Consider the following 13,551-nt stretch of genomic DNA (forward strand, 5'->3'; position numbering starts at 1 on the left):
CTAGCTTTGATTTCGGTGAGCTTTGTTTGAGTCATCATTATCAAAGCACAATCCTGCTCACTGCTTGCTCTTCTGCTGCTATGGGGGCAGCCTTGCCTTCCAGCAGTGCCCTGTGTGGCATCCATACAGAGGGAAAGCTGTGGGAATGGAGGCCAAATCCACTGAGATTGCAAGGAATGGGTAGCTTCTGGGAAACCTAATATTCACCTGAAAAAAGCGAATCATCTTCAGGATAGACAATAGAGACAGAGGCTTTTATGAATATGAATCAGTGGGTTTTGGATTATTTGAAATAGCGCTGTGCAGTTTTCAAGCTTATACTGTTCTGTTTGGAAGATTGGGGATTACCTTGAACACTGAGTAGGTGACCCAATGCAGTGGTAATTTATACACGTGCTGAAGGACATCAGGTTGAAATTTAAGGTGTTATTAAATATAGTGTTTTCCTTTCCTTTGTTAAAACTGGGGGCTTTATAATCAGCTTTTCATTTCCCCTGTGCAGCTGATTTTCAGGCTTTCATTTCACTCAGTCAGTTGTGCTTTCTAGTTCTCTTGTTAGCAAGATGATAAGGCGTTGGGCTGCAACAAATGTAAGGGAATGCCACTCCTAAAAAGTGTTCCTGTAAGGCATTACAAAATCTACTTTATAGAACATGTTGTGTTCTTGGAATTACGATTAAGCCAATCTTGCTCCTTTAAATCCTGCCTTTTAAAAGTCATGTCCAAGAAAAGTTACCAGGATGGTGAAGTGCCTGTGGGCTTCAGTACTAATAGCAACTCAATAACTTGGCTATCCCTTGGGCTGTATTTTATAGCTCTTCAGCTACACCCCATCACTACTTAGATTATACAAGCTTTTGTAAACATTTTAGCAGCATGTTATAAAAGACACATATGTGGCCACGTAGCTGTGAGGTGTTTGGATGAATGTGCGCTCTGCAACCTTTGCTAAGTGAGGACTAATCTTGTTCCTCTACAGTGCTTCTAGCAGAGGATAAAACACTAATTTCTTTTTACTCAAGTTCTCTGCTGTCTCTTCTTCCCAACAGCCGTAAGTGATGTTTTAAATCTGTCACACCAATTTCAGATTGTTCTTAGGCTCAGCAAGTTCAGTCAGGTCCCTTTGTTTCATGGTCACCACTGCTCATAAGAACTGGAAAACCTCACTCCAGGTGCTGAAGGGTTGGCATGTCTGGTACCTCTGGGGGAGCACACAGCTCTTCTGCTGACCAGGCGGGATGGGAACAGTCCAGCAGGACAGCATATTAGGGCTTGGCACTTGCATAGGGGAAGCAATTAATAAGTGGCTACTCATGTGTTCCCCAGCCCTAGCCTCTCCCTGCAGCCCCCAATTTATTACACCAGGCCTTTTCACAAGGCATGCTTGCGCTCTTTCCCGTCTCAAAAAAAATCTCCCAGCCTGTGTTCGCATGTTTCTAATGTAACCATTAAAATGTAGCCCGAAGACAGCAATAAAAACCCTGGAACGCCTTGGTGCTTTTGTGTCTTGATCAAAGTCAATGTGTGTAATCTCGTTAAGACTGCCCTCCTTCCCCCCTCCTTTTTTATGAATTTAATGGCATGCAGCAGCTGGGCTCAGTGTTTAATGCTCACCAACCTGCATTGTTCTAATTAAGGTATCTCCTTTTATTTCGGGTACAAAAGAGACTCTTGTTTTTTTTAACAAGCGAGGAGCTGTGGGATAGTGTGTGTAATAATCGCCACTGTTACCTTTCCATGGGAATAAAGCTGGCTCCCCAGCAGGGCAGGAGGGGGATCGGAGGGAGCCTGCGCGTGTAGCACACATGGAAAGACTTGGTCAGGGGAGGGGGGCAGCGTTTTTCTTCTGTTGTGCAATAAACAATTTGTTGGAGTTCATGGGAGCTGGGCCTGGTGGGTTGTGCAGGGCTTCCAGCATTCTGGAGAGCAGCCATCCCTGCTGCTCAGACAGACCATCCCTCATGTGCCTCTGTTCTGTGCACTGACAAAATTTGGTACTGAGTCAGAGTGTGAGTGAAAGAGGAGAGTGGTGTGTTGAGTGTGGCCTTGGAAATGGAGGCTCCATGTGCCTGGGAGCGTTTGTTAACCTGAGTGAGATGTTGAGGATGGGATAAAATCTGATGCTGACATTTATCACGGAGCAAGGGAGAAAAAACTGATTTTCAGAGTTTGGGGTTTTGATATTTTCTAGGATGCAGTACTAGAAGAATCTGAGCATCTCTGGTTTCCTCAGGTAGCTGTCGTGTCTGAGGGCACTGGTGAGGATTAGGTCTGTAGAGCACTTAGGCTTCCTGAAAACAAATCTTGGACTTCGAGTTCTTGACATCCAATTCCAGATTGTTATTGTTCTCTCGCTGGTGGAGAGGGGAAGGCGTTTGTAAACACTGCACATGGCTGCTGGGCTCCTCAGCTCAGGTACTGGAGCTCAGTGCACCAGACTGACTCCAAGTCCTGGCAATGAAGCATCCACCAGAGCTGTCTCCTTCTCTCCATCTGTTGCTCTGGGGTTTCTGCATAGCAGAAAGGGGCCCTGAAGATGAATTAGGGGAACAGAGATGGTGGTGCTGGTCAAATCAGCCAGCATGTCAGTACCAGTGGATGTTTGCAGGCAGTTCTCCTCTCGTGTGGCCTTTGAGGGAGTGAGGTTCTGTCTCTCCACCCAGCACCAGGAGCAGAGGAATAAGGAGTTTGCTCTTTCCTGAGGGTTGTGGTGTAGAGCACACAGCTGTGAGGTGTGCCATGCATACCACATGCACTGAGCAGCTAGCCACAACAGTCTGGTTGTGGCTTGGTCCCTGCTGGTCCCTGCTTGCTGGTTCTGTGGCACCTGACATCATGGTGTTTTTCACTCATGTACAGCACTGAGTGCAGACGGAGGGCTAGTGATAGCATCAGATTGCACAGAAACTGGGACGTGAGTCTTGAGTGAGTTCACTGACATCCCTTGTGGGAGGTGAGTGCCTGCTCTCAGCTGGCTGTTGGACTGCTTCCACGTGTGTGGGATGAATCTCCCTTTGGAAGATGTTTGGCTGCCCCTTCTCTATCCTTTCCCATTAACTGAGAGGCCCCCTGCAGCTATTCAGGGGTGAGTCTATTTTCTTTCTCCTGGGATGAATGTTATGACAGGAGAGATGGGTGATCTGCTGTGCGCTGCTTTTCTAGGGAGGTTTGGAGCCACTGTCTGTGGTGGTTTGGGAGAGCAAGTTTGATGTGTGTCTGTCAAAAGTAATTCAGGTTGAGGTGATCTTCCCAGGGGAATGGATTCTTGAGTTCTTGAAGGCCCTCTGAGCTGCAATTCTGTCATCTCCCAAACCCTGGTATCCTTCCTTAGGAAATAAATGGAATTAAGAATGAAGTCAGGCTGCTTTTGTCCAAGCTCAGAGATGTTGTGGGTGTGATGTGCAGGGCTGAAAGGGGAAGTTAATTGGAGCAGGTGCACTTGGCTGAGTTTCCCTCTGGCCTGTACAGCCAGAGCCAGCATTTCCCATGTGCACCTCCTTGCACAGGCTCGTACTTGCCTGTCTCTGGCTTATTCGAAAATGACGACTGCAAGAACAGGAAAAAATCACTTTTAGAAAGCCTTCTTCATCACAGAATGTGCTTTCAGGGGATCCATCAATAGATGCGTATTCTCTGCAGTTGACACATTTATATCTTTGGTAGATGACACCGCTGCGTTCTGAGCCTTTCAGCTGTTTCCAGGCTATAACACTGCGCGTCCCACGCGGGCTTGGAGTATTTGTCTAAGAAACAGTGCAGATAAAGAGCGGTCCTTCAGGGCCTTCATGGGGCCTTCCTGAGCCAGCAGCTGCACAGAGGGTGCTGTGCTCCATCCTTTGTGGTGCCCATACCTGCTGTGGGGCTGCCCGGTTTCTTACCATGTATTTCAGGTTTGGCTTTCAGCGCCCTATGGCAGCGAGCTCCGTGCTTTGGGGAGGCTCTGTGAGAAAGGATGCTGTGCCGATGGCCTTAACCCTGCAGCTGCAGGTGTGTACAGAGAGGCAGAGGGGCCATGGCTGGATGCGTCACCCCAGGGCTCAGCTGCCCTCCTGGCAGAACTTGGCTCTTGGCTCCCACGAGCTCTGTTTCTCCTTCTTATAAAGCATGGAGCTTTGAGCCCAGGCTTAACGATGGCACTGCGTAGGCGAGGTGGCTGTGCACTGCTTTATTCTCTGTGCCTGTTGGCATATTCTGTTTGGAAACAGCACCACAGGACAGCAGGAGGTGCCTGAGCCCTTCCCTTTCAGTTTTGTTCCCTTAGTCAATTTACAGCAGACATCACACAATTATTCTTTTTTTATTTTTAAGAGCAACTTTAAGACAAAATACTCCAACCCTTCCTGGCACCGCGTGAGCCCTAACGACTTCTCAACATCTCAGCTCTCGTTAATGTATTTTTCAAACTGCTACCCCGAGTGATTAGACCGTATTGTGGATCAATCACTTGCCAAATTTTAATTAAGAAAGGAGGAGAAAAAATAAACTCCCTCCCCGTTCCAATCCCTTTGCTTTGCTCTATAACAGCCCCGGAGCAAACTTCTTGCAGCGGAGTTTTATAAACCCCTCCAAAGTGGGGTTTATAATGGAAAAGCTGAGGTGGCCTTTACTCCAGCACACGCAGCTATAACACATCAAGGCTTTTCCATGAAGCGATGATGAAAGGAGCAGAAGGACCTGGAAAAAAAAAAAAAAAAGACCGAAAGAAATGGCCGACAGGTGGGACTTATTATTGCACAGTGTTTTTATTTCAAGGGAAAAGTTTAGTAACCCCAGCTGGCAGGTGAGCAGTGGGGGGGCACACTCATTTTCATTGTGCCTCTGTGTGTGTGTGTGTACGTGTACAAGTTGGTGTGCCTCTCTGCAAGACAGAAGAGCTGAAATGCTGCTGGCAATAAGTGTTGTGCACTGACATCAAAAGTCAGGTGTAAAGAATGGGGTTCTAAATGATTTCAGTCTAAAAACAAGCTGAGTAATCAGGACTCAGCTCTGAATTTAACACATGTGCTGCTATGGGGAGAGGATGATAGCTTTGTCTATAAGAAAAAGGGTTCCTCCTGGGTACAAAACTCAGTGTTTTTGCTCAAGCTGTTGAACGCCAGAGGAAGTACCAGGGAGACCCGGGGACCTGGGCCTCTGGTGTTCAGGAAGAGCCCTCCCTGTATTCAGGTAAAGAGCATCCATTGCTATGTGGTCAGGTATTGCAGAGTAACCAAACTGGGTCAGACTGTGTGTTGCTGGGTCCTGCCTTCTGGTGTGGTTGAAAACATGGCTCTGGAAGCCCACCTGCAGCTCTCAAGTGGGGAGAGTGGAACCCCAAAGCCATCAGCATGTAGTGCAGAAGAGGCTGAGGTCCTGTGGTCAGGCAGGATAAGTCCACCCATCTTCTCTTTCCCTGGGGTGTGAAGGAATTGCAGACCTCACCTTGTTTTGCTGCTGAAGAGAAACCTAGGCAGGGCATCTTTCTTTCCAGAATGTCCCGTGTTGAGCTGCTTCAGCCTGCACAAGGGAGGCTACGTGGGCACAAGGATCACACACCTCTGCCTGCGGCTCTTCCAATCCTCCTCCAGATCCCAGAATGGAGCAGCGTGGTCCTGTGCAGTGTGAGAGGGCATGGGGCAGTGCTCAGCCCTGGAAGTCAGGGCAGCCCCATTTCCTGCACTGCTGGTGCTGGAGATGGACACAGCCTCACAGCAGCTCTCTCTGTCATTTTTCGTATCAGCTGGCTGTCACATCTGCCAATCTAAGGCTGACCCTGATTCTTGTTAACACCCCATTGCTGTCAGGCTCGCTGACAGGCAGCACACCCGCTACTGGTTCACATCATGTACTGCTTGTGTCAGCCTCCTGCTGCCCCACTTGGAGGTCACTTCTTCCAGCTCACCTGAGCAGAGCAGGCCCAGCCTCAGCTCCCCTGTGTGCACAGCATGGGGGGAGCAAGGCAGGGGTTCCTTGGGGCTAGCAACCCCACCTGAACCACTCTGGTCAGCTGACAGCTGTGCTCCTGGTCTGTGTTCTGCCTGCTCAGCCCGGCTGGGGGGTCAGGGAGTGGCCGTGCTGCCACTGCTCTGCTGTCTCAGGCTGAGGGTGAGGTGGTTGGTGCTGTTCCCACAGTGCATCACACTCATGCTGTTGTCCCATCTGCTGCTTGCAGGGTGCCAAGAAGCTCTGTCCCCAGTGCAACACCATCACATCCCCCGGAGACCTTCGGCGCATCTACTTATGAAGGACACAGCAGGAGGGCGGCTCTCAGCTCAGCGCAGCGCACCCACGGGGAGAGGAAAAAAAAAAAAAAAAGGAAAAAAAAAAAAAGAAAGACGTTTTAAAAACGTAAGGAAACAAAACCAGAGACTCCAGACACGGACTCGAGGACGCGGGAGCAGCGAGAGCCCCGGCTCCCACCTGCAGAGACCCTCTGCAGCGGGCGAAGCTGACCCCGTTGTTGTGCAGCCCCTTTTTTACAGCAGTGTTCCCCACCCACCACAGCTCGGAGCCCTCCTCCTTCAGACTGTGTTGTGACCACTCTGCCCCAGGATGCTGGGGAAGGGACCCTTGGCAGCAATGTTAAATAACCTGTAACTTGTGTCCTTTGTTCGGTTTTCGTTGGGTTGGTTTTTTGGTTTGGTTCTGTTCCGTTTGGGTTTGGTTTTTTTTTTTTTATTGGTTTATTTTTTATTTTTGTGGTGTTCTAGTGATTAAAAAAAAAAGGTTTAAAGGAAAAAAAAAAAAAACCCACACCCAGGCAGAAATGAAGCACATGTAATATAGATTATATATGTTTACAATGTTGTGTATAAATGGGATAGACTCAAACATTACATACTAATAAGTTTCCCTTTTTTTCTTTTTTGGGTTGTATTTTTTTTAAAGAAGAAGAAAGAAAAAAAAATGAGCAGAGAACATTAAACCCATATTTTTCTTGGTTCAGCAAAGTTTTGGCATTAAAGTCATTAGTTTAAAAAAAGTATATATATACATATATATAATATAAATGGTTTAATGTTCTGTGGTGTATATTTCCTCATTCAGATATGAAGTTAACAGCTTTTAGTAATGGCTGTAGCATTGCCCATAACTTACAGAACTTATGGGGAGTAGAGGAGGTGGATTTTTGTCATTAGTTGTAGCTAATGGGGCTATTTATAATAGAATCGTTATCCCCGGAACCACGCGGCTCTCAGCTCCCCCCTGGGGGCCGGGGCAGGGCGGGGGGCCCAGCAGGGCGGCCCTGTAGAGCTCTGCCCCAGGCTCTGCTGTACCCCTTCCTCCCCCCCAGGGCACAGGGTTGGCTGGGCTTGGCTTTGCTCTCCTCCCTTCCAGCTCACGTTTTCTGGCTGGAGCTGCTCCATGTGCTGCGGGGCAGAGCTGTGCCAGCCTGACCTCGTGGGTCCCACAGCCCCAGCTTCTTCCACACCATCCCTCCTGTTCGCCCCCATCGCCCGTACCCTCAGCCGTAACCAAAGCTGCCATCTGGCCTCTTCTGTTGTTCCTTTTCATTTTCAGGACCCAAGAAGCAGCTGTTGATCCATTTCCCAAGATGAATGCGTGCTCCCTGCCTCGGCTCCCCTCTCACCATGGGCTCTGCTGGGGGCCAAGCTCCCCACTGGGGATGCTGCTCTCCCGGTACCTGAGGCATCACTCTGGGCAGCCCTGTGCTGGCAGCACAGCCATGCACTCTTGGTTTTGGGCATGAAGCATCATGGCTGTGGCTGGTAAAGGGGAACTGGGACCCCATAGTGTCACTGGAGGAGCACGCCTTGAGCACAGCATGTCCTGTGGGGACACAGCGTGTCCTCGGGGACCCACTGCCACCTGCATGCCATGAGTCTGGTGCTTTTTTGCAGAGTTGTTTTCCCCAGTGCCTCTTGCAGTGCTTTCAGAAGGATCCCACTGCATCCCCCCAAACCAGCTGTGTTCTTTAAGAATTCAGCCCACGGTGTCCGGCTTTCTGTGCTCTCAGCAGCCTTTGCCATGAAGAGAGGATTTGCAGCCTTCCCTGCTAGGAAGGGTGACAGGTGGACCTGCTCAGGGGGCACCAAGGGCTGGGATTCGGGGGATTCCAACAGAGAACAACTGAGCTGAGGGCACAGCTGGGGTCACGACCCAGTTGGGGTGCAGTGGGCAGATTCCCCCTCCCCGCCCTTCCTTGGAGCCGGGGTTCCTGCTGGGTGTTGCGGACCAGCTCTGTGTACTGATGTGTAAAACCATATGTAACCCATCCTTGTTCCTTCATTTGGGTTCTTTTCTGTTTGGTTTGGTTCTTTTTGGTTTTATGTCTTTATTGTAAAGCCATCCCCTGTTTTGAAGCGGGGAGGGGTGAGAGGGGAGGATGGGGGGGGGAGGCACCGCCTCTCCTGTAAAGATCTTAATCCATTTAAAAAGAAGAAGGAAAAAAAGAAAAAAAGAAAAAAAAAAAAAAAAACAAAAGAAAAGAAAAAGGAAAAAAAATAAAATAAAAGCCCGGAGTTACCTATCTCTGCCCAAAGAACCCAGTTGCACAAAGCGATATTGCGGTGTGTCGATGATTGTGTGTCGGTGTATATTATACAAAGAGGTACTTGTCACTCCCGTTTGTAAACTACATTTGACATTAATTAAACACGTATAAATCTTCGGGGCGCGCCGCCCTGCTCTCTCTGTCTCTCCTTTCAGGGATGAGGGGTGTTGGGGTGGCATCTACCTGCAGTGCTGCATCGCTGCCCCAGCACAGCTGGGACCCCCAGCAGGGGACACATCCCGGGGGGGGTTTCCCCTGTGGGCGTCCACATCCTTGGGCACTCTGCTGGGAGGCCCCCAGCCCCAACAGATCCATAGTGCCGCATTGGGGTCACGGTGTGGGGTTACCGCAGCAGCTGGGGGTGCAGGGGGGGGCTGGCGCCGGTGCTGTCGGTGTACAAACATCGCGCAGACGGATCGATGGCTGCGTCCCGCGGGACGGGGTCCCCAAGGCCCGGGGGGTGGGGGTTCTCCTCCCATCTGCTCCGGCCCAGAGGGCGCAGTGAGGGGTGGGAGTGCCCCTACACACCCCACACCCCCCCCCAGCCCTCCACCCTCACTGATATTGCATTTGAAATCTCTTTGGGAAGCGGAGGGCGGTGATGTATCGGAGGTGTTATTGAGAAAATGCAAATGGGTAATAGCGGGCGGCGGGGGCCTCGTCCATCACCCTTCTGGGGGATCCATATCTAATTAACGGTAATGAATGAGGGAGCCCACCTAATGACAGCCCGCCGCTTTGTGATGGAAATGAGGCAATCCCATTAGGCAAAACACTTAATTAAACAAACCGCTCGGAGCGCGGCACGGGGCAGGGCCGGCCCTCGGGGTACCGCACGTGGGGACCCCCCGTGGGGCTCTCCTTCCCCAGCGCGATTCCCGACGGGACGCGCGTCCTCTGCTCCTGCTCCACCGCCACCGAAGCAGGCGGGGCTCGAGGTTAATTCCTTATCAATAGCCCATCGGCAGCTCATCCATCACCGGGAGGGCGGGGCTGGGAGGACGTCGGGGTGCCGCCCCCCGCACACCGCACCGAGAGCCGCTGCTGCCCCCTGGCGGTCCGCGGTCCGCCGCCAGCCTGGGCGGCTCCGAGCAACGAGCGCTGACAGCCCGCTTGCCATCCCGGGAAGGCAGCCCTCAGACCCCTCTGCCAGCTCTCACGTATCCCATACACCCTTTAAAACCGTAAGTTTCAACTCCAGAGCCCCTTCCTGCCCATCTCGGGGCAGGGATTTAGAGCTGGCCGCGATGAGCACACGGTGCTGACACGGGGTAACCTCTCACCCTACAGCTGTTCTCTGCCTTTATCCTCCTTCACCCCCCAGTAAACAGCCAAAGCCAAACGTGGCTGAAGTGCAGTGCAAGGAGCTGCCTCCTCGCTATGGGGAGGGTATTTATGCTTTGTATCACCGTACACAGACAGCAAAGACTGGTCTTCCAAAGAGAACATTACAGGGAAAAACACTGAATTTCAAGATCAGCTGTGGGCTAGCTCCAACAGGAAGTGATTTAAGGAACACCCAGTACCAACCACAGCTCCAAAAGACAGTTTCATTTTTCTCTGTGGCTCCACCTTTCAGTTTCTGGGATCTTTTAGATTACAGCTGTGCTGTTTCCCTGCATTTCCAGACCATAGAATCACCACAGTTGGATACACAATCCAAGTTGCCAAGCAGTAATAAACGCTCCCCAAGAAAGCAAAAGTACTGAGAATAACACACAACAAGACAGAGAGTGAACAAGACACATCCAAAAGGTTAACAATTTTTTTTGTTGTTTTTCAAGAACACAAGAGTTACCACAAACATTTGAGGTCTGCCTCAGGGCAAGGGAATCAGTGCTTTGGCTGCTCTCAGAGCTTTTATGGAACCAGACAATGCCAAGAGATGAGGGAAATCTTGCAGAGCTACTTCTGTTTGCTCAATGCAAAATGAAAGAAACAGCAGAGAGGGGAAAAAAACAAGAACACTGCAAAGCTGTATTGTAGAATCAGTACAAGGCCACAGAACACGCACATTGGACAAGGACACACAGACATGGAGAACAACACAAAACAGGAGGAAACAAGCAACACTCCATGTGAAATTGTGGTCCATGACACCTCAGGGCTCAGATTTGCAGCACCTTCAGTTCTTTAAATTACTCCAGATCTACTTTTTGCTATGTTATGGCTGGCTCAAGGAGGCTTTCAGACTTGTAACTGATGGGGAAAAAAAGCACAAAGTCTCTGCTTTCCTCCCTTCAGTGACATAAAGGCAAAGGGAATGGCATTCCCCACACAATCTAAGCAAAGCAGAGGCAAATAAGGGACGCCATTACATCACTAACGAGGCAAAGCCCTGACACAGTCAGACAGGAAAGTCGTACAGAGGGTGCTGTAGTAGGTGGGATACACCCGCATATGGCTGACGTGAGCTGAATCTGTGAAGTCTACAGCCTTCACGGAGACACCGAGCTGCTGCCGTGCGTCAGCCATGTGCTTAACATCACTGGCACTGATGATGGCATCTGCCTGGGAGTAGAGGTAAAGCTCAGGCCACCGGGAGGGTGCCTTCAGCAAGGCATCGTAGTGGCTCTCGTGGATGAAGCGAGTCAGTGGGTACAGCAGGATCCGCAGCAGGACAACTGCAGTAGCAAAAGTGAGCATAAGGAGATACCTGAGCAGCACATTCATGGATGCTAGGACAGTTGCCAAGGCACGAAGGGCTCCTCTCAAATTTCTTCTGCCAGGGGCACTATCAAAAACAGTGCCTGCGACTTTGAGGTTCTTAAAGGGCTGCTGAGTGTGAAGTGCCTCAATGATATAACGGTAGAGCATGACACCACCATTGCTAAAGACGTGGAAAAGCACCGGCCTGTTCTCAATGCTGTAGTCAAAGAGCAGCTCCAGGAGTCTCTTGGCTGGGGTGTTGAGGGATTTGAAGCCAAAGCTCTCAGCGAAGAATATCGTCCTCCATGGAGCTGTGTAGCGGATAACAGTGCACCCCTAAACAGAACAGAAAGAGAACCCACACGTATTTGGTTTGGGCTGTAAATTATATGGAGCAGGCGAGCTGCTGTACCACGAACTAACATTTGGAACAGATTTCCAACAGAAATCATGGGGCCAAGAGACTCTTTAGTGTCATTAGCAAAGCATCAGCATGAAAGGAGTTGAAGTCGATGATCCTCATGGGTCTCTTCTAACTCGGAATATTCTACACTCTATGAATAGGATTATATTAATCATAACAGCACTTATCAAAAGCTTTCTACAACAGCAGCAGGCTTGAATGATGTTCCAGATCCTTTCCAGTCTTCTGTTGTCACCTAAACTCAGTGGCATTACGCACTGACAAACACAAGGCAAAGGCACCAAGGCAGCCCTCCCTCCCATGGCTCCCCTGTCACCGAATTAAGCAGAAGAGAAGATATCAAGTTCTTCAAAACAAGCTCTCTATACTGCCTTGCCACAGTTGCAGCCACTTCCTCATTAAGACTCTAAGAAAAGCTTTCCTATCCTTTCTCAATACCAGCAACTTTCTGACAGAAAAGTATTTCCACAGCAGCTGGCATGCTGCCACATAATGTGAACCTCAACCTAACAGCAGCATCTCTTAGTTGCAATAATTGCTTAACAATTAATTCTTCACCAGAACCAGCCAATTTGTGACTCTCACATTGGATTACACATTAACAATACACTTGTTTATGTACAAATTTAACCACCTGTAGTTGAAATAAGTTTGGATAAATACAAGATTCTTGTATGCTGACCAAACCAATTAAATAGGTCCCAGTACCACAAGCTGGGGACATTCCAGTAAGATAAACTATTAGAAACGAAGATACCATAATTATGGCAACGTATTTGCCATAATTTAAAGAACCAGCATCTAGACAGACCTCTAGTTCAAGTTGCTAACAAGCAGGTATTTCTGTCACAGGGCGCCTGTTTCTGACAAGTTACAACAAATTTGAATGGATGTTTATATGAATTATCAGTGCAGAAAGGAAAAGCTGGAAGAACAAAAGCTGCTGATACATCTGTCATGCCCCAGCCTGGCCTTGCAAAGTCCATGCTTCAGCCCATCAACAAGCAGTAAATGTATTGCTTTTCCTAACGTATTTGCCTGCTTAGACAGCTAATGTAGTTAACTTTAAAAGCCCCAGAACACTCCAGTGATTCACATAACCACAGACAACTTCTCCAAGGCAGTATTTTTATCTCAGCTGCATGTACAAAGATGACATCAGCAGCTGTTAGGTAACACTGCTGCTGGACACAAGGAGTTTCAAAGGACAACAAGAGCTCACATCTAACAACGTCAGACACAGAGGGTTTAGAGTGATTTCACCAACATGCAGCACAAACACAGCGTAGAACAGGGACAGTGTCCCCAAGAGCTGTATGACAGTGCCACGAAAGCAGAAGCAAGCTGCTCACCTTCTGACTGTACATTGCGCTGTACTTGGCCAGATGCCTGTCCTGGCAGCCTGCCCAGCCCAGAAGGATCACCACGGGCTGCCCATCTGCGTGCCCTTTCTCCGTGCTGCTCCCTGAAACGATTTTAAATTAATTAGCCTCAAGTCTGTCAGGACCTGAAGGTGACAGCAACTTGCCTGGTGACAAAGCTGAACGTAACGGCTAACAGGCGGCTCCCCAGCCCGCTGCGAGCAGCTCACGGCTCCTGTCCGGGCGAGCACAGCACTCTCAGGAGCACCACAGGCCCCATTCCCCTCCGCACCCCCAAATACCCCTACGGATCCTCTAACACGGGTCCCAAACTCCCCCACCTCCATGAATCCGTCAGGTTCAGCCTTTCCCCCCCCCCCCCCAAATCTCCTCCCGGTCCCTCACCGCGGGCCGCCCCCGGCGCCAGCTCCACCGTTGCCTCCAGTCCGCGAGCCCCCATCGCAGCCCGCAGCCCGCTGCCCGCTGCCCGCCTCACATCCACCCGCTGCTTCCGCTCTCTCCACCGGAAGCTCCGCCCCCCCACGGCTCGCAGCCAATAAGAAGGAAAAGCACCTCCCCCGCGCCATCCTTCTTCCCCTCCCCTCCCCGCCTCCCACTTCCGC

General features: G+C 50.1%; 2 protein-coding genes across 8 annotated transcripts in view; one reads left to right on the forward strand and one right to left on the reverse strand.

The window, feature by feature from the left end:
• RNF220 (ring finger protein 220) overlaps window positions 1–8,611 on the forward strand; it is a 164,856-nt gene extending 156,245 nt beyond the window's left edge. For all 7 annotated transcript variants that reach the window (XM_090146571.1, XM_090146574.1, XM_031601170.2 and 4 more), the window contains one exon: window positions 6,152–8,611. In XM_090146571.1, coding sequence (XP_090002697.1) covers window positions 6,152–6,223 — 72 coding nt within the window. In that variant the 3' untranslated portion in view covers window positions 6,224–8,611. The remainder of the gene's footprint in view (window positions 1–6,151) is intronic.
• A 1,241-nt stretch (window positions 8,612–9,852) lies between these two features.
• On the reverse strand, window positions 9,853–13,478 carry TMEM53 (transmembrane protein 53). Its single transcript, XM_031601237.2, has 3 exons — window positions 13,334–13,478; window positions 12,920–13,032; window positions 9,853–11,479 (listed from the first exon to the last, which is right to left on the reverse strand). The coding sequence occupies exons 1-3, from the start codon at window positions 13,386–13,388 to the stop codon at window positions 10,817–10,819; spliced, it is 831 nt and encodes a 276-aa protein (XP_031457097.2). The 5' UTR covers window positions 13,389–13,478; the 3' UTR covers window positions 9,853–10,816.
• Window positions 13,479–13,551: the final 73 nt, after the last annotated feature.

Source organism: Phasianus colchicus, chromosome 9 (genome assembly GCF_987193195.1).
Source record: "Phasianus colchicus chromosome 9, bPhaCol1.hap1.1, whole genome shotgun sequence".
NCBI classification, from domain to species: Eukaryota; Metazoa; Chordata; class Aves; order Galliformes; family Phasianidae; genus Phasianus; species Phasianus colchicus.